At 36.6% G+C, this 27,935-nt stretch overlaps 1 protein-coding gene across 1 annotated transcript; it reads right to left on the minus strand.

Moving 5' to 3' along the window:
- Positions 1-411: 411 nt before the first annotated feature.
- On the minus strand, positions 412-27,781 carry LOC140137935 (splicing factor C9orf78-like). The gene is made up of 10 exons (XM_072159740.1): positions 27,634-27,781; positions 18,647-18,706; positions 17,564-17,618; positions 16,972-17,042; positions 15,480-15,563; positions 13,040-13,114; positions 4,039-4,167; positions 3,343-3,476; positions 1,680-1,784; positions 412-760 (listed from the first exon to the last, which is right to left on the minus strand). Exons 1-10 carry the CDS (start codon positions 27,717-27,719, stop codon positions 663-665), a joined length of 897 nt encoding a protein of 298 aa, XP_072015841.1. The 5' UTR covers positions 27,720-27,781; the 3' UTR covers positions 412-662.
- Between the last annotated feature and the right edge of the window lie 154 nt (positions 27,782-27,935).

The following is a 27,935-nucleotide window of genomic DNA, read 5'->3' on the forward strand; positions in this document are numbered from 1 at the left end:
TAGTGCATTTGTTACGTGTGAGACGAACTGTCGCGGTAGATTGCAATCATGCTTTTGTTGAATGCATTTGAGAATTCCGCCATATTTACAGTATGAGAATTCATATGCACAACCTTTATTCAGATGGCAATAACTACACCTAACTAATTTCAACCCTGACTTACCCAATGTGGTAAGTGTGCGCAAATTGCTTGCATACTGGCCATTAACACTTATAAATACTCACAATGGAGTTACATGTATTACCGATTGTCAAAACGTCCGGTTTTACACTGTTTGTAATAATAGCACTGTCAACAATAGATTTTGACAGTTGGCCAAAACGCTGGCTAAAAGTCATGTCAACAGGCACATTCATTGAGAAACCTATGTTTTTACCAAAGAAAAATTCCATTTTTCTCCATTTATAGCATTCATTAGTTCCTACAAACTGATGTCCAGGCAATTTCAAATATTTGCATTGTTCACCAAAACAAAACTAGCATAGAGTCAGCCACATGTTGGTACACTGGTTGAAACTCAACTCTGGCTCCATTTTGTAAATTTCAGTTGGTTGAGTTACGGTATTCTACTTCCATGCTGAACAATACATATGAATCTTGTATATAATATGCATCAATTCCTTTACACATTCAATGTTGGAATTATTTCATTATTGTTCATCAGTATCTTCGTAACTGCTTTCTAAATCGTTCATAATGGAAGTCGTCTGTTGCCTTCTCTGTTTGCAAACCTCTCTTTTGTGCTTGAGGAGCTGGAGCTGCAAGAAAATACAAATAAAGAGTGAAATAAAAATACACCAGTTACATATTCAGCACAATTCATGATCTTCAATATCTTTGGATGGCATAGATTAATATTAAATATTGTGTAAAACAGCAAAAATAAACAAAAACATTGGCAACATCAACAGAATGATAGATGTTTCTTCAATTCAAATTTGAATCAGTTAGTATGAATTACAAAACTCAAACTTAACAACTAGATTGACACTCTTTCTTTTCTTCCAACATACAACTCTTTTCTTTCATCTGCTTCCACTAGTCTCAGGGTTGATTTGCTTGATTTAGAGTGACCAGTTCAATTGCACAGATGTTACTTTCAATGCCCAAACTTTACTATCACTATACATTTACCGAATAGGGTGCAACTGTACTAGTCTTACTACAAGACTGACCTAACCCAACCCTAACCCGAAACTCCATAAATAAGGACTGGACTCAAGTCTAGCAAGGTTGTACCCTATTCGGTAATTGTACCCAATCAGGCAGGGAACAGTTGCACCTGTGTAACACACTTTCTTCAAATTTGACCCATGTTTTTAACCATTTTCTCTGAATTTACTACTCCTTCTTTTCTTCAAAGGTACAACTTGTTTTCCTTCATTTGATTTTGCTTTTTTCCTCTAGTTCCAGATTTTTCAATGCTTAAGCCAGGGGTGTGATTCAAAGCTTGCGAAATATCCAGAAAATAGTAAAAAATTCATAAAACTGTGTGAAATTGGCAAAAATACCATTAAACAGGCTGAAAATCAATAAAATTGCGTAAATTTCTGCTTCAAAAAATCCGGATAATCCAGACAAATCACATCCCTGGCTGTTTTCGCTTTTTTCCTCTAGTTCCAGATTTTTCAATGCTTGAGCATATCATAATGTTATTTTCATCTAAATTCAACTTACCAGGTCCTCCCGGTTTATCTGCATCACCTACTACCAATGGTCTTGGCTTGGGTGCTTCAACTTTTTCTTGTCTATGTTTCGGTGTATTATGATCTTCATGCATATCTGTTCACACATTAACAAAATAAATATATCACATTATAGGATAATCTTAAAAGTATCAATCCACTGGAAACGAAGCAAACTCATTTTTATGACAGTGATATCAAGGTATATATTTGTAGATATATACAGGCTGTATCAAAATGAATGAAGCAATCAGCTTTGATGCTTTTTGAAAGGCCTACTTCTGCCAAATAAGATCCTCTTGAAATTACCATAATTTGTTGTTATATGACTGTTTATGACATTAATCTACAAATTCTGCAGATCCTATGTTGCATTTTGATGTGGGAAATGGAAACTAATGGGTACCAATCATTTTGATATAGCCTGTATCTATAAATAATGTCACCTTATTCGGAAAGGGTAAAAGTATAAAAGTATTAACAGTAATCTTTAGCAATCTAAGTATTTTGCCAGGAATTTTTAGTCCAATTGGTACAAAATATGGGGATACAGGATTGACTGCTCTACATCTCTGCATGATCTTCTAGTCTTATGCATTTTACCAAAGAGGCAGACATTTGTTACTTTGTCACATTTTATGCAAAATCTGTTTAGGTTTATGCCCATATATTTATGTGAAAAGTAAAAAACTACATTAATAATATTAAGATCTATTGATATTGATCTGAATTCGGGGTAGTGCTCACTTGCACCATGGGGTCATAGGCACATTCTATTAGCTTTTTGGGCACAAAATTATCCCTTATATCTTGGTGTAGATTATTCATCCAGTAGTTCAAAACATTATTTTGTAAATTAAATCTAATACTGGAACTAAAATTTGCAACTCACTTTGCTATGTTGCGTCCGAAAACGTCACAACACCTGACGTCATCACAATATCATCAATCAGATGCCTGACGATGTCCAAAGTTTTCGGACGCAACGTAGCAAAATTTTAGTTCCAGTATTAGATTTAACTTACAAAATAAAATTACCCCTTGTTTGAAAACCTAGCGCTTACCCCTGACAGGATGCCCGGGGGGCCACTTACATTACGTGATGGACACCATGCTCGTGTATGGACTCTTGAAACGCACCCTAAACAAGTATTACTCAGCATGTGCAAAACATACCCTAAACAAGTATTTTGCCATTTTTTTAACACTAAGAAAGTAAAAATTCAGGTTCAGGTTCTTGTTTAATATATGTAGTTTGATGTTTCTTAATGTTTTACCCTACGATTTGTTCTGATAGAAGCCAAACATAGCCTATTTCACCCTTTTTTATTTTGCCATTAAACTTTGGTACCCTAAGCAAGTATTTTGCTTGGAAAAGTATACCCTTTTTCCTGATTTTTGGCGTTTTGACACCCTAAACAGGTACAGCGCTGTACTTGCCCAATGCTGAAAAACAACCCTTTTTACTTGTTTTTTTAAACGAGCATAGTGTCCACCTTGAAATACAAGTGCCCCCCCCCCCCCGGGTCTGGATGAAGCCCACCTTTTAAAGTCTGAACAGACTGTTTTGCAAAACGGAAAGAGAAACCCAAAGAACCTAAAGGTAACAACAAATAAACAAAATAACAAACACCACTGGAAGGGTGGGAACTTACATCTTTTGTGTTGCACATAGTTGACAGCCATATTAGTAGGTACAAACGATGTGGTGTTCTTCTTCTTGTTTCTCCTCTCTTGTATGTGTTTCTGTTTGGCATCTTCCGTTGCCTCTATGTTCTTAATTTTAGATCTAAATATAAGAAGACAAAAACAATTTATGTTATGGTACATAATTTAATAGTTTCAGGTTGAACTATAGCATTTCTTCATAGTAATAAACATTTTCTGTGATCATGTAGAATTGCCCTAATAAAACAATCACCCTGGAAATTAATTGTGCAAATTTTTGGTTCATAAAAACACTGGATATGATCTTTAAAATTTTTGGTTTTGCATGTACCTATGGGGCTTTAAAAAAAAACTTCATCAAGGAGTCCTAATAAATAATAGTAAATCTTAGCCACAGGCTTAATTCTTCCTTCGTTTGTAGCGCATAAATCCAACTCCTTGCTCACTGCGCACCCATTTTTTCACTATCCCATGGATATGCAAGTGATGGAAAACATATACTACAATTACTTTTCAAAAGATTATTCTTCATTTCTCATAGACAGTTTTTAAATCCGATTTCACTGCACATCCAAGATGGCCGCTCATATCATGGCAGCCATCTTGGATGCTAAGGGAAGGGAATAATGCCCATTTAAGGGTTGTACCCAAAAAATGTTAAGATAGCGGAAGCTGTTACTTACTCTATTCCCAGATCCACCTCTGGTATACCTGATAACATCTGATTGGATAACATTTCCTCTGAGCTCTTCTGGGATTCTACTTGAAGATGTTCTGGTAATTCATACAGTTTGTCTTCTTCACTCTTGAATCTGTTATGAATGTAAAGGAACAAATATTAACATTTCAAGTTAAAATGTATTGACTTGTCTAGATAAACAGTGGTATGATAAATTGACAACATCAAAGAATGGACAGGATTCACCAACATACAAGCCAAGCTACTAGCACAGTATACAGTAGCATGGAGAAATGAAGCAATAAGATGTACAGAATCGGTCACCATTCATCAGATGTGATGGAGGCACCAAACAAGGCCAGACCTAGATGATATCAAAACCTACACTGTTGGTAAATTTCCTGAACTAAATTGAGACCCACTTTGCTTATGCATGTCAAATAGTATACAAATATTACATGCCTATGAGTGTGATAGTACAAAATATATCATGAGGTCAAATTTTGACTTTTCTATTTCACAGAAAATATGGCTAATGCTGTATTCATTCCATTAAGTACCCAGGGCAATTTTAGTGGGCGTTTATTTTTCATTACAATTATCAAATATACACTATACTATCTGGGCTTTCAGTTTCGACCCCACCAAGTGTATTGACTGTTTTCCTGCATTAGTTGATACACATATGGCGTCTGCAGCCAAAACGACATACACACAATATGGAGATCAAAAATGGCATAAGTTTGCATTTTGACTTAAAAACTCATGAATATGAATCCTCTCATAAAGTATGTCGCCACATGCTATAAAATAGCAGTATTATGGATCTTTGGCAGACAGAATTGGCACACATACTTCCATGGGTGCTTATACATTGTAAATATGATCTGTTTTGCAAGATGAAAAGTCACTGGGAGGGTGCTTAGAGGAACATGCATGCAGCTTCTGGCATGTAATGGGCTATTCCAGTTGAAATCCATAGTTCATACACCTCCTATGGAAGATATAACCTTAATCCTCTACACACTGGGGTGTAGATTTCAATGGAGTCATGCATTCAGGTAATCCCATACAGCTTCTGGCATGTAATGGGCTATTCCAGTTGAAATCCATAGTTCATACACCTCCTATGGAAGATATGACCTTAATCCTCTACACACTGGGGTGCAGATTTCAATGGAGTCATCCATTCAGGCAACCCCATTTGACATTCACAGCCCTTGTGTGGTAGATTGCAGTCATATCTTCCATAGCAGGTGTATGGATTTCAACTGAAATAGCCCAATATCAGCAACTTGTTAAATAATTGAACTGCTAGATCAGAAAGCACTGGGGTGAAGTTTACAATGGGTTACTTAGAATTAGATGGGGTCAAGGATTTGGTTCAAGATAAGGTTATGTATAATGTTTAAGGTAATTTTATCATTAAGGAAAGGTTTAAGAACTACAGGATAAAATAGCATGCTGGGAGATGATGGAATGGCATGCCATTGGGCCAACTTGTTAACGCGGCTGTGTACTCTAGCCATTGTTTCTTTCTCAAAATTGAGTTTTTATGATATGTTTGTACCTTGTTATGTTTTTTATAAATACAAGGAATGAAAATCCAGATTTGTAAACTCCAACTGCAATATTTTAAGGATTTTATTTCACTATTCCACTCGTGTTTGAAATTGAAAAGGAAAGAAAATCTTTGTTGTACCAGCAAGGTACACGCCGTAACAACTCATCGCTATGCGATCGCGCAATTTGTTAACGACAAATACGCGACGATACGCGACGCTTATCTGCATCTTGGCGCATCTTATGGAAACACCACGGAAGCACTGATTTCACAAAACCTAGTGGTCAAATGGCTCCGCTTTTAGCTGATAAAATGTGGGTTTTTCAAGTTCTTTCCCCGATTTAAATATCAAGTTATGAATGGATTTCGCTCAAACTTCTCAAGGGGCTGTAGATTTACCCGATGTTCACGTAATATAAGTTACAAAAACGAAAACTGTCGCATTCTCCTGTGAGATTCGGTGAAAGTGCAAAATGTGACCACTTTAAACTTCAACGGCCATTATTTCAATGTTCATTTTCTCGGTAAAATGACGATTTAGGTACTACGATAACTCAATAAATACAGCATCTATAGGTAAGCAAATATGATCATCGTAAAAAGCATGATCGACTCAAGAAACGTTTTCTCATTTTTTTATATTTTGGTCTATTTCCGATTTTGGGCATCATTTTGTGCAAATAGGCGTTTTGAATTTTAGAAAGTTCATTTTGATGCCTTATATGGTCAATATCTCAAAAAATAAGGCCAATATCAAAAAAATAAAAAAAACGTTTTTGGAATGGAGCCTCAAGATTGAGCTAAAAACAAAATAAAATATTTTGGAAAGAGTGTTTTTTTGTTATGATGTACCTAACAAATATTGCCAAAAACTCACTTTTTTGTGATTTTCTTCAAAATTGTTGTTTTTACCCCAAATCTGTATTTATATTAAGATTTATTGATGTCTTGCCTTCATAAAATGTATACTTTTATATGTTTTATGCGAATAATTACAAAGTTATTGCACTTTTACTACATGCATGTCTGAGAGTACACAGCCACCTTAATGATCACATGACAACAAAGCAGACACAATACTGGTATTTATTTTATGTACAATTTACTTCTACATGTATCAATTTGACAAAGGCAAAGTGTATAAAAGAATACAAACATAACAATTCATCGCTACTTGTCATACATTATTACTATGAAAAATGTCAAAACATAAAAACATTGATTTTTATATTCACAGGCACTATAATAATAGATGTATAGATATTTGAGATATAAAAAACTATTCGATTTTTTTTCAACATGTTTTCTATTTTAGCTATTCATAATTGTGCAAATAACATGACACAGACTATTCAACACAAGAGGGAAAATATTTTTATCCTTCTCAGTTAACATTCAGTTTATCAGGCAAAATAAGCAAATAAGCTCATTGATACTCTAATATGCAAATAACATTAACCCAAAAACTATACAGCACATGAAGTCACCATACTATATCACCATACCAAGTTTAAAGTTGATTGTATTAATGCAATTTCTCAGAACATATGCAAATAAGCTCATTAATATTAATAAATATGCAAATACATGATTTGTATAAAAAGAAATATGTCAACAATGATACAAAACTATACAGCACATGATGTCACATACTCTATTATCCTCCCAAGTTTGATATAAAATTGGACGGATTGAGTGTGATACCTGAATTTCTCGGTCGAGCTAGAGCTGGCAAATATCATGCGAGACGAGGTCGAGCGTGATATTTGAAAACTCTAGCGAGACTGATAAATTCAGGTATCATGCTTAAATTATCCGTCAATTTTATCATTATTATGTCTTCAGAATCTTTTTTGGTCAAAAACATGATTTTTTTGTCAAAAATGTGATTTTTGGTCAAAAATGTGACTCTTGGTCAAAAAATGATTTTTGATGTGATTTTTGGTCAAAAATTTGATTTTTAGTCAAAAATGTGATTTTTGGTCAAAATTGTGATTTTTGGTCAAAATATGATTTTTGGTCAAAATGTATTTTTGGTCAAAATGTGTTTTTGGTCAAAAATGTATTTTTTGGTCCAAAATGTGATTTTTGGTCAAAATGTGATTTTTGGTCAAAAATGTATTTTTGGTCAAAAATGTGATTTTTGGTCAAAAATGATTTTTTTTGGTCAAAAATGGGTTTTTTTGGTCAAAAATGTGATTTTTGGTCATGGCTTGTCACATTAACAACAAAAAAATCACACCAAAAGACTTTTACACATAAAATATATGAACTATGCACTCTATGAAGAGGCTACAGATATGAAAAAACCCTGTAGCTCCAGGTGACCGATACACAAATTTATCAGACAGCTGGGTTATGTACAAAGGTATAGGAGGCAAGATTCTGAAGGCATAATAATATAACATATCGGATGAGTCGTAAAAATATCGGATGAGCCAACGGCGAGTTCGATATTTGTGTGACAAATCCGATATGTTATGGTATCATGCAAAATAAGCCATCCAATATTATACTTTCTTAACTCCTAATAACCCTGAAAACATAATAATGAAGTTGATTGGTTATTGTGCTGAAGCTGCAGAGTGGATTAATGATTTTGCTTCTGCCCGGACAGCCAACCGTCTGCAACATTACATAAGCCCCACATAATAGTGTTATGGGCCAAAAATATATATGATTATATTCATCTTGCAAATGAAATTCAAGCAGCCTTAAAGAAATAATACTTTGAACAAATTACAACCTGGGTAAAATACAAACAAAATCTACAAAAGAAGAACCACCCCAACACACAGGACTGTATATCAGGCCAAGAAAAAAATGTTTGATCTTTATCACATTTTTAGGGTAGGGTGGGCCAGCCTAATTGTTTTTCTTACTGTTTCTTTTACTAGATCATTACCAAAACATACATAGTAATCAAATGTAAAATGACCCAAAAGAATTTATCAATTGGGATATCACTCTAGTATCAAAAAAGTATATCTAAATTTTTTTGATGGTGGGGGCCTTTATGGAATTTCCAAAAAATAAAGGTTGGCATTCTTGTGCAGTAAACAGTCTATCAAGGAAAGCAACCAAAATGATTTCTTGGCCTCTTTGAATCTTTTGTTTATTGGAACTTTGGAGACAACAACTTTTACCTGACAGAATTATGGAGAGACCCCTTTTAGCTGTCTCATGGGAATATCATTCCCCCTATTGTTTTTATTTCGGCACATCCTCACTTTATCCTCTATAACATCCCCCAAAGTATACAGGAATGGATTAATAGAGGAATTGATTGGCAGCACAAATGTTGCTATCCATACATAGGCTACTGGGTGAATATTTACAGCCCCAGCCTGTACAAGAATGGATACTATCCCCACTGGCACCCAGCACAAAAAATCTGTAAGAACCAGCATGGACAACCTCTTGGCTATACGGATTTCCTTTTTTGAAACTGCAAGTCCAGACTTTCTTGATGACTTTCTGAGACGTATGAAGATGCATGCATAACAAAGTCCTACTACAGTGAAACAAAGAAGGTTAAGAGCGGTAAAAATGGCAATGGAAAAGTACATGGCTGCTAGACTACTCTCCTCATCATAAGAACTTATATAAGTCGCATTATATGATTTCCATTTACGATATTCTCGATATTGAAGCTCAGCTTCAGTGACTGCATATATGTGGTTTCTTGAGATGGGAAGTCCTATGCAAACCTCTGATACTGCATAAATCATCATATTTTGTTTATTTGATAACACAAATGATACTAAGCTTAAAATACCAGCTATAAGCCACAAAATTGTGAGCACAATACGAGTTAATCTGATAGTTAGTTGGCGCTTCCGTAAAGGGTACTTTACTCTTACAAATCTGTCAATGCTGATTAAGGTTATAAAGAAAACCGAAGCCTCACTTGATAATACAGAGATGGCGCCAGCTATCTTGCAGGGAGCACTGTCACGCCATGATTCAGAGTGCGAAGGAAAGGAATCACCATAATAAAGATCTGCTGTGAGTAAGATGATCAAGTACACGCCCATAAGGAAATCAGATATTGACAGATTTGTAATCAGTAAATACTGTACTTGATTTATTTGCAATCGTTTTCGATACTGAGCACATGTGCCTAATACATTTGCAATGATTGCAAGAATGCTAACTACCCATACGCCTACTCTGAGTAAATTATACTGTAGCAAAGGTTTACATGTGAGGAATGGAGTTGGTGGCTCTGACGTGCTACAGTTTGAAGAAACGAAACAACAAGATGTATCTTTATCAACTAGTACCTGTGCTGAATCATCCAATCCATAAAAGGCATCAGGTACAATCCAAGCTAATGGGTTTTGACGGAGGTTTAATATTTCAAGACAAGCAAGTTCTGCAAAAGCATCTCCAGCTATATTGTTCACTCTATTGTGGTTTAACTGTAACAAATGCAGTTTGACTAATCCTGCAAACATGCCGGGTTGAATGTGTACGAGTAAATTATGTGACATCTCCAATGTTTCAAGATTTGCAAGTTCTGCAAAAGCATCCTCAGCTATATTGTTCACTCTATTGTGGTTTAACTGTAACAAATGCAGGTTGACTAATCCTGTAAACGTTCGAGGTTGAATATCTATGAGCAAATTATATGATATGTCCAATGTTTCAAGATTTGCAAGTTCTGCAAATGTGCCAGACTTTATCTTCTTCACTTTGTTGTGGCTCAAAATCAAATGTGAAATGTCCACCATATCATCAAAAGCATCTCGAAGTACCTCTTTCACTGTGTTGTTGCTCAGCAATAACTTGTGCACTCCTTCAAACATTCCAGGTTGAATGACCTCCAGTAAATTGTCCCGTAGATCAAGGAAAGTAAGTTCTTTGAATGTACTTGAGGTAAAGTTGTTCAACCTGTTCCCACGAAGCAATAAAAGCTCAAGGTGTTCCAGATTGCTGAACATGTTCAGGCTGATCTCTTGTAGCAAGTTGTTGCCCAAATCTACCCACACTACAGGCTCGGCAAACCCATCAAACATACATGGGCTTACTTCCTCCAACCCTCTGTCACTTAAGTCTATACCCATACTAACCGAAGTTTCATTACCACATTGGATTAACTGGATGCTTGGATTACTGCTCTCTAAACAGTTGCTACCGCTCAATTCCAATGTTGTGTTAGCACTTTGCTGGCATGTTACATTTCCGTGTTCAGTTTTCTTCCTCATTTTGGAGGTGTCATTCATGATGTGATAATGAAGATGGTAACATGACTTGGCACATTTTGCTCGACCAGAATGTTCACTAAAACATGTACATTCATAGCTGGTCCAATCTTGATGGTCATTTGCTGCCATGCAGACAATACAGCTAACAAGTATTGACAAAACAAAGATGACCGATATAGGAAACGCCATGTTACAATTAAAGATGAGAACAAATATGGCGAAGAGGGAATCCTGATTAAGTCCAAGGAGATGAATGAAGCTCTCAAACTTAAAGTGACGAAAAATGAATTCACTTAACTGCTAAAACCAGAACCAGTACAGTCAAATCCAGGCAGCTTTCTAATCAAGTGTCATATCACTGCGATCAAATTTATTTCATATAAGGTAACTCGGTAATACCATATCTATGCAGGGAGGTTTTAGCCTCAATGAATCTACTTTGAGTCAATTATACAAACAACTGTGAAACTTGACCACACACATGTGTCAATTTCTATGTCAATGCATCACATCAAATTGAAACTCTTCCCTTTCTGGAAATTTGCCCGATGCCAATATTGGTTGTTATAATGTCCCAGCTCAAACTACTCTGTAGCCGATTACATGTAACATGCATTAGCTAATGAATATAATTTCCATGGCAACTGCTTTGAATTAATTTCTGAACAATTCAAAAACCAAATCCATAGATGGTAAAAGCTATATTTTGCCATATCACAGAGGTTCACCCTCGATGTTAAATTTCCACTGTAAAAGCATATTAAATCTTCACTGTTTGAAACACAACACCAATTCGGCTATTCCAGTTAAAATCCATACACCTAGCTGATGGAAGACATCACCTTAATCTCCCATACAGGGGATGTAGATTTCAAACGGAATCACCCATTCAGGTAACCCCATTTGAAATTCACACTCCCTGTGTGAAATAAGGTCATGTCTTCCATATGGGATGTATAGCCAATTTCAATTCAAGATAAAAGCTTTGTTTCTCATAACAAGGTTTTATATCAATTTTCAAATTAATTTCCCTCGACACGGCTACACTTAATTTATTGCAACATAAACATGGACGTTAACGTCATTGCCTAGCATCCGATCTACTTTAATCACTATTAATTGAAAGACAATGCCAATGATGTCAATTTGAAATTGATAGCTCTTGTGTGGGAGTGATTTCTAGCGAATTGATTTCAAAGATTAATCATAGGTAAAAAAAGTGCACATTACTTGTCAAGAGAGAAAGTAAACTATCAATGCATGCACTTTAATTCGTCTATTGCAACAGGTAATATCAAATTTACCATACATAACAAAGAAATATAATTTTCAAAAAAAAAAATCTACTGCATAATATTCGCTAACATTTTTGGTGGAAAATATCAGCAAAATATAGATGCATCTTACTAGAAGGACAATCAATCATTTGAGACAATCGCACATAAGCAAATACTGCATGTAGTATTCGAAAATTTCAGTTTATTTTATAAGGGTTTCTTTTTCCAGAAACTTCTATGTGGCTCTATCACATTATAATACTAATAACTGTCACATTAAAGCCATAATATATTATTTGCATTGATTTTTATAAAATTATTATTATTTGCCAAAAATTTTGAAATAATATTACTAACAACTGTCTGGAAGGCTTGCTAGTCATTTTAAGCAGAACTTATGAGACAAAATGAAAGGAAACCCACTTTCTATCTTAGCCACTTTTAACTGTGATGTTCTATGGGGGGATTTAATGTCTTATTACGATCTTATTAAGGCATTAATTATTCAAAATTGTCCTGTCGTCCTACATGCACAATGAAGTTGACTGATTCCAATTGAATTACATGTAATTTGAGACATGGATGTAAACTTTACAAATATGCCAAAATATCAGATTTGAAAAATTAACAATTTTAAAAGATCACACATTATGTATAAAGGCAATAAAATGCAAATTAAATGGATAGACACACACAGGACTGTAACCAGGATTTTTTTTTTTTTTTTTGGGGGGCTGATTTTGAAAAAGTGGACTTTTTTTTCCAAATTTGGGCATTTTTGGACGGGGGGCAGATTTTGGAAAAAAATTGACTTTTTTCCCAAAAATTTGGACCTTTTTTGACCAAAAGGGCATAACAAATCCCAAATTATGGGCCTGGATATATATGTATACACAAATATGTCATGCAATCATGTCAAAAATATACAGGTTAAAAAAATGATAACAAACTCACTTGTCTTCTTTCTTCTTTTTATCCTCTGAAGCGATGCCCTTTTTCTTCATCATTTCTTCCTCGATATACTTCATCCTGTACACCAATATTTCAACAGAGAGCAAGAGAAAAAGTAAATGAGAATAAATCATTCTGGTCATTTATTGATGTATGACCCACTTTCAACCAATAGAGGCCGTCAGTGTGACGTCACAGTGGCCATCTTCTGGGTACTAGTTAACTCTGTTCAAAGTTTCAGGGCATGAACAACAGGTGAATTAGGTATAGAGCAATACTAGCTGTCAGTCAATCTATGAATCATATCAAGCAAGTGAATGAGGAGCTCATGGGTACAAATCATGTTTACAAACACTATTGTTATGAGTCACTCTTGAAAAACGCTGACGGCCTCTATTCATCATGGTTCATACAAAACAAAAACTACCATATTCAAATACAGTCCACTCCCATATCTCACAAATGTAAATCCCTTTTAATTAATTAAATGACTGATAAGCCCTGGTTCTTTTTACCAGCCATTTATCTAATATATACTAAGATTGATCTTCTGTATCCCTCTTACCACGTACTTGGTGCAATTGGGCCATTTATTCATATACTACTGGCCAGTATTCATGTGCAATAGTATTTATTGTTGACTATGTGTATTTATATTTTGTGCTATATTGATATAATATGTTTTATACTAATTGTTGTGAAACTTGTGAATTTAACATGGTGTTTTTTTATTATACAAACTGTGCAATTCAGCTTTGGTTGTAATGTGAATTTTAATAAAATAAATCAAATTTACAACTAAAATTTGAGTTCAAAATAATTCATCATCATGTTGCATATAGATCATCTTACACTGAAACCTATCATGAGTATCAGTAACAACATTAACATGATTGATCATAGGATTAGATTGGTGTCACAACTGAAAGGGAAATGGTGTCCTTGATAGTCAGTGAAATGAATACGAAAGCAGGGTTGCTTTTACTGGTGTAAATAACGGCTATCTCTCAAAAGCATTTGCCGTGCAAAACAAATTTAGCGACCTAGAACCTACTGCATACCTCCGCAAACCGAGGAGGTGCTTTTTTGCAGGCAAGTCCATGGTTGGAATGCGAAAAGTATTGTGTGTGTCCTCGGTTGCAGGCAAACACCAATGCACACACACAAACATTAACCACCCTGAGCACTACCTGTTGATCTAACATTGCCTCTGATTGGTCAATTACATGATATCTTCACTTTAATCACCAATCAGAATGGAACTATCTTACTATAATTCACCAGAATCTGTAATCTGTCCATCTGTCCATCTGTCTGTTTGTTTGTCTGTCCGCCTCTTTTCTCGGAGACTGGGGTCGCGTACGTTCCTCAAACTTGGTGGGTGGGTGTATCTTGACCCCAGGCAGAACGAGTTTATATTGGTTAGTGGGTCAAGGTCACCCAAGGTCATCCAGGGGTCAAATTAGTAAAAACTGTTTTTCTCGGAGACTGATGGTCGCACGTTCCTCAAACTTGACGGGTGGGTGCGTCTTGACCCGGGACATAACAAGTTTGTATTGGTTAGTGGGTCAAGGTCACCAGAGGTCATCTAGGGGTCAAATTAGTAAGAACTGTCATATGGGCATGAAACTTGGTGGGTAGGTGCATCTTGACCTAGGACAGAACAAGTTTGTATTGATTAGCGGGTCAAGGTCACCCAGGGGTCATCTGAGGTCAAATTAGTAAAACTGTTTTCCACCTATTTTCTCGGAGACTAGGGGTCATACGTTCCTCAAACTTGGTGGATGGGTGCATCTGGACCTCAGACAGAATAAGTTTGTTTCAGTTAGTGGGCCAAGATCACCTGAGGTCATCCAGGGGTCATCTGAGGTCAAATTAGTAAAAACTATCGTATGGGCATGAAACTTGGTGGGTACAGTCAACTTTTATAGTCAAATTTTGGAAGGTCATTTTGGGGTCATCCGGGTCACTCAGGGTCATCTGAGGTCAAATTAGTAAAAAATGTCGATATCGCATGAAACTTGGTGGGTACAGTCACCTTTTAGAGTCAAATTTTTGGAAGGTCATTTTGGGGTCATCCAAGGTCAAATTACTAAAACTGTCATATGGGCATGAAACATGGTAGGTACAGTCAACATTTAGAGCCAAATTTTGGAAGGTCATTTCGAGGTCACAAGGGGTCATCTGAGGTCAAATTAGTAAAAACTGTCCTATGGGCATAAAACTTGGTGAGTACAGAGTCACCATCAGCCAGGTAATCGCGACAGCCGAGAACCGCCAAATACGGGTAACCGCCTAGTGCAAATAATTCACCACAATTTTTTGTGTGGTGAAATTATTCTAACAATGTTGCTGATTGGTCCAATTGATAACGAAAACTTCTTTTTGGCCAATCGGCATGTAGTTCTCATGGGGTTAACACACCCCACCCATAAGTACTTACATTTCAGCATCTTCATCTCTCCTATTTGTCTCAGCAGCAAATGTGCTTCCCATATTAGACACATCTCTTGTGTCTTCATCAGATCTAACAAATAAAACATTTGTGATAAATTATACAAAGCTTAGACCACATAAAATTGATGTTTTTTTAATTGTTGTTCCTGCTCGCATAATTTTTGTTCTTTTTCCAATTTTCAAGTATGATTTATTTAAAAGCTCTTCATTCATTAAAAGGTTAATCAAGAAACATGAATCACATTAAAGATGTTTTTTTTGCACTATTCTATCCCTTAGAACCTTTACAGGATTGTGATTCAAAGCTTGTGAAATATTTTGAAAAAGCAAACAAATCCAGAAAAACAGCATGAAATTGGGCAAAAATACCCTGAAACGGGCTGAAATTAATAAACTTGCCTAAATTTTGGCCACAAAAAATTCGGAAAATCAAGATAAATCATACCCCTGCTTAAAATAGAAAGTACCTCATTGTTTTCCAAGAATGTTTTGATAAAGGATTACAACTGCTATTATAGTCTGTATACCTTCCTCTAGTCAGTAAATTAGATATTGTTTTTCCTTGCATCTCTAAATGTAATGATGAGAAGTATATATTTTCAGAAACAAAACGATGCAAGGAATCCAACTAGCATAACAAATTCCTGCTAAAATTTTTTTGAGAAAATCTAAAATTTGATTTTACTTTACTGACTCGAAGAAGGAATACGGAAAATATCAACTTTGAATTGAAAAAACAAAACAAAAACGCCTCCCTCCCTCGTCACTTTTCCAAAAACCTCCGGACGAGAACCAAAACATTAATTTGATATGACCATATTGTAACATTAAGCTGCTATCAAAGGATTGATGATTTAAGCCTTCTGCTTCTGTGCACTGTAATGAATTTGAATACTATCAACCTATAGTTTATATCTGTCAACCAGGAATTCAGGGGTATATTTAACCTGATTTTTTACTTCTGAACATTAATTTTGCCTATTTTGATGAAGGCACCAGATGAATTAACCTTTTACACTCTACTAACCAATCAGGGGTCGTGAGAAGTTTGATTGACAGTGACGTCAGATGCAAACTAGTCTTTTAAATTCAGTCTCGGATTATAATTGCCTGGGGGTACTTTGTACAAATATGTACAAACATGGGTAGCATTTTCAGCCTTTTGGTATATCAATGACCCCTTTTTCTAGGCCAATTTTGGTAAATGGATCTGTCCTTTTTTCAAATTTTTCTCAATTTAGCTTCTTTTTTTTTGTTGGAATTTCATCAAAATTTGGGGGAAATTTGTCAAAACTAACACAATTGGGGTTAAATTCTGCTGAAAATTTTGACTTTTGGTATATCGATGGGTCTAAATTTCTTCAAAAATTGGTATATTAATGGGTCCACTTTAAAATTCTCAGTGGTACACCCCTACCAAAATCAAACTTGAGTACCCTTCCCCCCAGAGTTGTCCAAGTGATCTGAGACTGTCTTACCTATCTCTGTTCCTGTCCTTAATTTCCTTCAAATCAAGTATTCCACCAGTCTTTAACTTAAAAGGGTCATACTGAAATTAAACAAACATTGTGGTTTATATCATCAATGTATTGGACAGTGGAATAAAAACGGATTCATCAGTTTAAACAAAAGAAAAAATTCTCAGCCACTGCTGAGCTTTAGCAGCTTCACCAATATGCCAGATTCAAAAGAAATGTCACTGTCAAGCTGGTATTTTGTTTTGTGGGCCTGACCGATCAAAGATTTTCCTTTTTGGGAATTTGATTTTCAGCTGTCTGCAATTAAAAACAGCTGTTTGCAAAATATGTTTGCAAAAAAATTCAGATTTTCTTCAGAATTTATAGGGTCATTTATCCTTTTCCAGATAAAAAAGTCCAGATCAACAGATCCTACTTCTTGGCAAGTCTCTCCACTCAAAAATGGTTTGTTAACCATTCAAACATTTGCATTAGCCTGAGCGAGTAATAATAATAAATTTTAAGCTTGTCCATCAGCTTTATTTACAATCTTTCATTCTTGTAATAGATCTTGATTTGCTGCAAAGTATGTTTAAAAGTAATTGGTTCTTACATGTGTGAATTCATCTGACTTGCTCATCTTCTTTCCCATAGCCAAAGCCACAGCACTGAAAATAAACAATATAAGATAAGTTGTGAACATAGAGCTGTATATAGTTATAATAACCTAGAGTGTGCACTCTTTATTCCTCGTACATACATGTAACCGTCTGCACCACTATATACATTAAGAAAAAGAATTAAGGTACCAGTTGTGTTCACCCCTGTATATCCTAAATAAAGACAAAATGTCAAAATTAAAACAAGCAGCCAATACCTGTTCTCTTTAGCTCTGATTTAAGACCTTATTTGTTAAAATTGGTTGGGAATTAAAGAAATGGAGATTCAAAACCTAATAAAGAAGCGAAATCAAAAGTTGCACTTTTGTGTTCTAATCAATGAAAGCACGGCACTAGTTTTAACGTGCTAATCAATGTAAACGCGGCGCTAGTTCTCTTGTTCACAAAAGCATTTATAAAAATGGTAAAAAATGAAAAAAGTTAATTTAAATCATTGATGATTTAAATTGGTGTGATTTAAATCAAACAACCCTGCCTTTATGGTTGTGAATTCAGTAAATTGACAAACTTTTCTGAAAATGTTAGCATGACCAAGGCTTCCCAAACTGTTGGGTCACGACCTCAAATTTTTGTAAAAAATTGGTAGAGTCCCTTTTCAGATTCTTGGAAGCACACAAATAAACACATACACATTAGCTTTAGTAAATGTGACACGATCTGGTCCACGGGGGCCAAAGGCGGCAAATTTGAAATTGAGATAAAGGCAAAAATATGGAGTAAAAACAATAAAATACATAAGAAAATAGGCATCACAGAACTTCATAACTTTAGAACCAAGTATGCTAGACCTTTGGTTAATATTTGTACAATTAAAGGTAATGATGTTTAAAGTAACTCAATTTTCAAAAATGCCTCCTTTGGCCCCCATGGACCAGATCATGTCACAAATAACATCAATTTGTATTATGTTGTGGGTCGCTCGCTCCATATCTTTCTCATGGAATTTGGGTCACAACTCACGACAAACAAATCTGGGATGCTCTGACATAGGCTCTTTGTCACAGTTTCAAACTTACCTCACTCCTCTTGGTCGCTGCCTGAATTTCTGAGCTTCTTTTGTCTCCTCTAAAACCGTGCTAAACAGAATGAAATGAAGAAGTAAATAAACCTTTATGGTACATACCAAACTATATTAGTGCAATGTGCACAGGGGTCAGGGTCATCACCATGTGGTGCACGCAACCTTTCACCAGCTTCACATGCACCTAAGTTTTCACCTCAGCTTCACATCCAGAAGTGGACTTTGCTGAGTATCAGCATAGATGTAGATGTGGTAGGTATGGGGTGTGACTCCCCCATCCCTTACAAAAAAGAAAAAGGAAGGAAGAGAGAGAGAGGGAAAGAGAGGGGGAAAGGTGAAAGAGGTGAGAGTATGAGATTGTCTCTCACATCATGTGAGAGAGAGGGGGTATAAACTATAATCAACCACAAAATTTGGTTATTGGCCCTACACAATGTACAATGATTGTGGCCAGGTGTGGGTAAGTGATGTGGTCCATGCTAGGTGCATCCGTTGAAATTCTACTGGACTGTATTGTTCAAAATAGGCAAAGAATTGCAAGATTGTCCAAATGTGTATGTCCCATCATCCCTCTGCATCAGCCATCACACCCTGCAACAGTGAGGTGTCGCCCTTGACTGATTTACAGCCCTTAAATTAAGGATCTGAAGGGGCACGCGTACGGCAACCTAAGAATCTGAAGGGGCACGGCAACTTTTTTTAGGGCAAGTTGATATTTGCCTTGGATTTTCATTGAAAAAAGGCAAGGGTAGCATCACGGCAGTTTGTAATATTTCAAAAGGGCATCATGGCAACTGTTACAAATTTCAGAAGGGTACCAAGCAGTGTTTACTCAGAGGCCGTATGTCTCAATTTTGGCCCAGTGAAAATTATTTTTGTCTCACAAAATTTGTAATGCTGTATTACAATTAGTGAATTTGGGGAATTACTGGGCCAAAATTGGGCCAATTTGGGAAGAAAATGTTTCATTTGGCGCACCCAATTTCCAGAGAGAGTAAACACTGGTACCAAGGCAATTTCTCAAAGTGATCGCATATTTGCGACAATGGCGATGCAAATATTTGACTGAGAAGTAATTCATTGGTGGAGCACCAGCGCAGTCACCTTCAGAGCCTTATACAGATGAGCTCTCCATTATAATGCCTCTTTGAAGGTATCTTGGGAAGTATTTCTTGAACTGCATATCTCCTTGTCTTTTTCAATTCTCTGAGGTCTCTGTACTTAGGACCAGATATGGGATAAACCTGTTTTAGGGGGCCCCAACCGTCCCGCTTCCCTCAGAGATAGATTTAATTAAATCATTATCAGAGATTGGGCACTCCATCTAACTGGGGCCCCAACCGTCCCGCTTCCCTCAGAGATAGATTTAATTAAATCATTATCAGAGATTGGGCATTCCATCTAACTTTCAGGCCAGGAACAGCTGGTATGAGTGGCGTAAACCAGCATGCTAAGTCAATGCCCCTATATTACCCAGCAGACCCTTGAGCTAGAGTCAGCTGAGCAGAGCTTGCACTGCTGGAACTGGGATGTGCAATGTCATTACGGACAATGACTGGTCACAGGAACCTAGTCTTACTATCAGTTGGAGTGGGTAGTTCATTGGTAGATCACCAGTGCTGCCATCTTCGGAGCCTAATTTCACCCTCCTTAAGATGAGCACTCCTCGTCAAGCTCTCCTTGGAAGATGCCAAAATTGGAAAAATCACCTTGTTGCAGTTTTTAAAACTAACAAACGAACAAAATCAGCTTGTTACACTAGCAAGTGCCACACCGTTGCAACGGTCCACCCAGGGTGATGTAAGGCAGCAGGCAGGACTAGCGTATAGCTATGAAAAGTGTCGCTGAGGAATATTTATAAACTTGTGTCACTTGGCATATGGTCATGAGTCATATGGTGGGACCCCAAAATAGTGGGAGGTGTTACATTTTTCTCTCCTCTTTCAGATTTAACTTGTTGGTACAGAGCTACATGTATTCTTTGTCCAATTGCATAAAGTTTGGGCTCATTATATACAGCTTGATTATTGTACTTTTCAAATATGTTTCACAATTTGAAATTATCATTTGTTTAATTAGTGAAAAATATTAAAATGTTAACGAGGATAAACCCGGAGGATAAGCGGTAGAGAATAAGTGGTAGAGGAGTATGTGCAATCTCTATGAGAAATGTTGTGGAAACATGATATCTTTTTGAATTTTGAATTTTATCATTGCCAAATTCTGTGCTATACATGCAAATAGTATCTCAAATCAAAGCTTGTTGATTCATTATTCATATTCAACTATTAGTTTGATCTATTTCATGTTCACAAGTACTCACTGAGAACCGCAAGTCACGAGACCCACAATTTTTCCCTATTCACTACACACAAATGCAAAGATTTTCAGTCACAACATGCGTTTTGGCTTTTTAAAAATACATTGTATCTTGAGAATTATACACCCTAAGATAGGAAAAGTATACATTTTTGGAAATCATTATACCCCAGGAATCCAAATATGCAATTAAAATAAATGTAGGATACACTCTAAAGAAAATATTTTCAAAAATGTAATCAACATTTGGTGCATAAAGTTACATACATTTTCACACCCTGTATCACCACTTTGGTCAATCATAACATAGCAAAAGTATACATTTTATTTAAGCTCATAGTGTGGCCTGCCACAAAGCGAGATTACATTAGAGGTATTCCATATCAGTAGCAAATGCAATAAATTATCAATTTTCTAGTAAATTTTTTTTTTCATGATATCACCCTATATATATTTTCTTACACACCCTGTATACCAACATCAATTTTGCATTGCTGGATTCCTTGGAACATAAGCTTTCCAAAAATGTATAGTTTTGTTGGTGTGAGATGTATAGTTTTAGACATGTATCAATTTAAGTGAAAATGAGGACAAATGATCTATATCAGTGCTTGTACATATGTAACACAAATGTGCCACACCATACATTGTAGGTATATGCTAGGTGAATTCAAATTTGCCATCAAACTGCATCATTTTATATATCAAATTAAAGCCCTTGAGTAAACAAAGCCAAACCTGAAAACGTTTTTTTCATAGCACTTTCGGTAGCAAAGTTACATCTTGTCAAAGATTGACTTTCATCAAAAAGATTCAGCTAGCAAAATTCCCCAAAACGGCATTTCGGGGTGTTTCTAGATCTTAGTCTCATTATGATAGCAGCTTTTTTAATGGAACTGCTATCAAAATCCTCTAAAATTCCATGTGCGATTGTCTTATCACCATAAAAAATCATATATTTGGGTCAAGTGAAGTATACAGTACGGGCATAACGGTGAATTCAACGATCGATGGATCCACCGACATCGGTGGATTCACCGTTCATGATGACATTGAGTCGGGCAACAAAATTCTACAAAATTTCAGAATTAAGTACAAAATAAATTTATTTTATTATTTTGGATGTTGGTTTTTGCAAATACTGATTTTAAGTGAAGAAAATTGATCTTAAATGTCGCGATAATTGCTGTGGCAGAATCGGTGTGCGAATTGCCATTTTGTTTTGTTGTTTTTCATCGCCTCTGCGAATGTGCGGCACTACATTTTAATATTCATGCACGGGTCATCGGCAAAATGGCCAATTTCCAAAAGTTCATGACAACTTTTTCCATGATATTTATCCATTTGCATCCGAGTGATGAGGCTAAAAATTAATTAATTTACATATTCATTGCTTATGGACCTCACATACCTTTGACCCACATTTTTCCAAGATGGAGCCTGAAAATTACGATATAGCAGACAAACAAAATGGTTTTCGCCACCAAATCAAAATCATTAATCCCAAGTTTTGCACTTGAAAATCATCATTTTTTTCATCATGCACCATAAAAACGCAACGATAAATATTTTTTTGCATCGATGAAATTTAAGAATATTTACTAAGGTACAATTTAATCAAGGACAAAAGTGTGTTGTATAAAAAGCCTTTGTGTAGTCTCAGTTGGAAGCGTGATGCGCCGTAGTATCGGTGTATTCACCGACATGGTAATGATGGTATCGTTGCATCCACCGATATCGCTGAATAGACCGACCTCGTTGAATTCACCGTTATGCCCGACAAGTCAAAATTTGAGAATTTGTGCTTACTGGAGGCATTTCGTGTTAAAAGTGGTTAAACAAGCTTTTTAAGATAATTCGAGGGTGCTGAATTTGAAAATGCTGTTTAACCAGTTCAGTTTTGGAGTCTTAGCCCTCAAAATTCAAAAAAAACAAAATGGCCGCCATTTTCAACATATTTTTGATAATAACTTGAATTTTAAACAGCATAGGAGGTTAAAAATGGTGGCAATATTCATGTTTATGATGCAGAGGAACCCAAATTGATTGTTACTGAAGTTTCAAGTGGTATGGTTTTGCCGCCATGTTGAATTCCAAAATGGCCGCCATTTTCATCAAGTTTATGCATTTCCTGCTATAACTTGGATAGTAGGCAGCATAGAAGTTTTAAAATGATGGCAGTACCCATGTTTTTAATACCAAGGATTCTAAATTATCTGTTACCTACTATCTGTTGTAACTAGTCACGGTTGCCACCATCTAGAATTCCAAGATGGCCGCCATTTTCATCAAGTTTCTGCATTTCATGTTATAACTTGGATAGTAGGCAACATAGAAGTTTAAAAATGATGGCAGTACCCATCATTTTGATACCATGGATTACAAATTATCTGCTACCTACTACCTGCTGTAACTAGTTAGGGTTGCCACCATTTAGAATTCCAAGATGGCTGCCGTTCATTTAGCAATTTCTGGGTGTATTTCAAAAAACAAAATTGTCATCGTTTTCATATAAAGGGTACATTACGTTCTGTGGCTAAATGCACTTTTAATTTAAATTTAATATTAAATTAGTTTTCCAAGTGCATTTAAAAGGTTAAAGATTTCCAAATTACCTATTATACTTTACACCGTACAACTCATGAATCTGTCAACATTGGCACTTAATGTTACTTACGGCTAATTGTTCCCGTTAGGATCTTGTAACTATTTCATTCTTTCTATTTGACCTTTCACTTTGTAGTTCAGTGATTCCTAGCTTTAATTGATGCCTTTTAAGGCAAGAGTGCAGAAACAGAAGAGACTTGAAAGTCTCTTCTGTTTCTGCACTCTTGTTGGCTGTTAAATGCACACGTATGCACAACCATCTGTGCATGTTAGCTTAGCTTTCATGCAGCTGCAATTGTTTATACATCCATTGGTACATTTGCATGTTGGTGGTAGATTCTCCTGTGGACAACCCTTTGAGAATAGTATCACACGTGCCTTATCGCATCTGTGCACATCATCTGGCATGCACCTTGCAAATGAATTGTGCTAAGAGCTGTCAACAATTGCTTGAAACACCTGTCTTTTGCAGTAGCCAGCAAGCTGTGACACACTGTCACAACCAGTTATGAAATAGAAGCAAAGCTTCCACTTGGCAAGGCAGCAGTTCCTGATGGATTTTGTGGATTTGGATGTATTTGGGCTTCTTACAAATCCTGCCTTCATCCACAGCTGAGTGCATAGCATCTTGTCAAAATAAGCAGCCAGCAAGAGAAGTATATCAGTATCACATACTGAAACCACTACAGCTTCAGCATTTGTGTTAATGCAATGAAGTACAAAGTGAGTATCCGCCTCCTCATGGCCTCTAGGGCTGTTGTGTCCATCCCTGAATCTGAAGATCTAACTTCTGTTATATGCGGTGCAAATCCTCCAGCCACTACAAGTGTTGTGGGTGCAATTGATACAGCATTTGTCATAAGCTGTTGAGATAGGAGCGGCAAGATTTGCTTTATTCTCTCCAAGTGAGAGAAAGTTCGGTAGAGGAACGTTGTGGTTTTCTATTACCCGGCATACTACTGGTCGATAGCCCGGGTTCGTTTTGTTCTGGTTCCAGTCTTGATGGAATCATGCTGGTATCTGTCAAAGGTTACCTCAATCCTCTGAAACTCAGCCGCCACTGCTTATATGCAGACTCCCATTCGACCATGGCAGCAAGTGAAATTTGAACAGGCATAAGTTCATGCTGCAGAATCTGGTCCAAGTTGTACGTCCTGCCTTAGAGGCTGTCACAAATCGCTGTAGAATGTTTCTATCTGCCTTAAGTATTAGTGGTGTTGTTTATGCAGGCGCTGAAGATCAGGAGTGCCAAGCACTTTACATTAACCGACCAATCCCTGCAGAGTCGCATATATCCCAACTTAGACGCGCTAGTTCAAGTGGCAACGATTCAGCAGTCTACAAACATCTTGAGGGCAGCGGTCACAGCTTTGACATTGACAAAGTTGTCATTTTGGACCGTGAACTATGTTGGTTCAGGGAGCAGGGAGTCAAAGAAGTGTGGGTAGAAGCCGAACAACCGTCCCTCAACAGGAGCGGGGGCTTTAGAGTGAATATGCCACATGGTTGGGATCAGGTCATCAAGCAACTTCCTCATCGATTGACCTGGGATGACCCTAAATCATCCATGGGGGATAAATTCCCCAATATTTTGCCAGGGGGTGGTCCATACAATCATCCCCTCCCAATGTTGACGCCTGTATATGTGTGTTTCCAGCCAAATTAACATGATATTTGGCCATTTTAGCCTAAAACTGTAAAAAGTGCAAATTTTTGCGTGCATTTGTACCATCATCTTATTCTGTTGACAAAAGGTGCTGGATTCATTATACTTCAAGAAATTTTTCGACCCACCCCCCATGTCGTCAAAAAGACATCTATGCCACTAGCACTGGCCAAATCTTTGGTTGCAATATTCTACAGTACAGGAGATGGTACCCCTTGCTGAAAACATTGAATCATCCGAACGCTGAGACGGCTTCTCCTCATCGAGGTTGTCACGCTGGATGGTGTAATCTCGTTGTACACATACTAACTTTCCAATTGGGAGTGTTCCATCATCAGCACTTCCCTATACTTGATATGCAAGTTCTCATGTTATATAAGAGAGTACCCATCTGCCTAATGCAGTGATACTTCTTGTGATACCTACAATCCCACCGCTCCTCTTCCCAGTACCATTCCACCAGTCTTGGCTATAATCAGGGGATACTTGGTTGAATTTCCGCCCGGACTCCTTTACAACGAAATTCCTGCCTGGAATTCAAGGAGGACTTTTGGTGGACATGGTGGAAGGTAGCTCATTTCTGCCATATAAGTGGTACCCCATTTGGCATAGTGGTATGATCATACCTAAAAAAGAAAGTTAGCATTCTACTGAAGGCATACAAGTGGAGATCCCAGACACCATCACGGTGTGCTCTGATGAAAGCAAGAGAATGCTCACCATGTCCATATATTGCCAGATGATGTGGACAGATGCGATAAGGCACGGGTGATACTATTTTCAAGGGTTGTCCACAGGAGAATCTACCACCAACATCTGATGCAGTAAGGCTTCATACAAAGTATGCACATTACCAGGCTTGTATTTGGAAACAAGCAGTCACCATTTCTCCAATTCTCCCCAAAGTAACTGACATGGGATGGACCTAGATAGATAGAACCTGGCTCCACAACTGATGACACTACCTCCAATTCCCAAAGCATGTCATGAGATAGTTTCATGCATGTATAAATGGCAATTGCAGTTGCAAAAAGGCTAAGCACATTTAACAGCCAACAAGAGTGCAAAAACAGAAGAGGCTAAAGCCATTAATCAGAGTTTGGAATCACTGTACTACGAAGTGAAAGGTCAAATAGAAAGAATCAAATAGTTGCAAGATCCTAACGGGAACAATTAGCCGTAAGTAAAATCAAGTGCCAATATGTTACCAGTTTTAGGTATAAAGTGTAAAGTATAGGCCTAGTAGCTAAAAAGCGGCCATTTTGAAATCTTTAACCTTTTAAAATGCACTTGTTCTAAAGAAATTAAAAGTGCATTTAGCCAGAGAAAGTAACCTACCCTTATGAAAACGATGACAATTTTGTTTTTATGAAACACACCCCAGAAATTACCTAATGAATGGCGGCCATCTTGGAATTCTAGATGGTGGTAACCCTAACTAGTTACAACAGATAGTAGGTAACAGATAATTTGGAATCCTTAGTATTAAAAACATGGGTATTGCCATCATTTATAAACTTCTACGTTACCTACTATCCAAGTTATAGCAGAAAATGTAGAAACTTGATGAAAATGGCGGCCATTTTGGAATTTAACATGGCAGCAAAACCATACCAGTTAAAACTTCAGTAACAATCAATTTGGGTTCCTCTGTATCATAAACATGGATATTGCCACCATTTTTAACCTCCTATGTTGTTTAAAATTCAAGTTATTATCAAAAATATGTTGAAAATGGCGGCCATTTTGTTTTTTGAATTTTGAGGGTTAAGACTCCAAAACTGAACCGGTTAAACAGCATTTTCGTATTTAGCACCCTCGAATTATCTTAAAAAGCTTGTTTAACCACTTTTAACACGAAATGCCTCCAACCTTTTAATAAAGCACAAATTCTCAAATTTTGACCTGTCTATATAGAAAACATATTTATGTAGGTTTCCTTCTTCGGCCAGTTGTTTTAAATTTCTATGTAAATATGCATTGACATTGTCGGTGAATTTGGCTGACTAGCAAATGTGTTACTAAGGTTTGCCTGGGATACCTATACAATACATTGTATGACACAGTACATGACCATAAGCCTAGCCCTAAAATATTTTGTCCTGACCTTGTTTCACTTACCAGCAACAGCCTTCAAAATTTCTCAAACCTTCAATTCTCATAGTAATATTCTGATTTATTTCCATTTAATTTCTGAATACAGATAAAGAAAATCCCGGCACCCAACACTACTATAACCCAAGATTTGTATTATGCATTGCACAGCCACAAGACAACAAGCCCTACGAATTCGACTACCAAACATACAAGAGTCGACACAACCAGCGACTAAAATCAGATCGTTGCAAGTTTATGGACACAGTAAAACTATCATATAAATATACAATTACCTAATATCCTTTCCTGATTGTTCGTCATCCTCTGATTCAGAAGAAGACTCACGTCTTCGACGAAATTGCTTCACTTTTCTAGACATTTTTTAGCGTTCCGTTTTGTTTACGTTTTGGCATTGGGAATTTATAATTAGGTCTGGGCGAATCGATACTTTTGGTATCGCGTGTACAAGCCAATCAAATATTTTTGGGCGAGAAGCGTACGTGCTTCTCGCTCTGTTTAAGGATCACTTTTGACATCTCCATGTAGTGTATTAAATCACATTTGATTATTAGCGGAAGTTGCAACGAAATTATTA

Source organism: Amphiura filiformis, chromosome 17, assembly GCF_039555335.1.
Source record: "Amphiura filiformis chromosome 17, Afil_fr2py, whole genome shotgun sequence".
In the NCBI taxonomy this organism is placed as follows: domain Eukaryota; kingdom Metazoa; phylum Echinodermata; class Ophiuroidea; order Amphilepidida; family Amphiuridae; genus Amphiura; species Amphiura filiformis.

Excerpts from the sequence above, each read along its gene's own strand:
- LOC140137935 (XM_072159740.1), bottom strand. The coding sequence starts at position 27,719 with ATGTCTAGAAAAGTGAAGCAATTTCGTCGAAGACGTGAGTCTTCTTCT. Across the intron at positions 17,043-17,563 it reads AGTCAGATGAATTCACACAT|TATGACCCTTTTAAGTTAAA; the intron begins GTAAGAACCAAT and ends GTTTAATTTCAG. Across the intron at positions 1,785-3,342 it reads CTATGTGCAACACAAAAGAT|ATATGCATGAAGATCATAAT; the intron begins GTAAGTTCCCAC and ends ATGTGTGAACAG.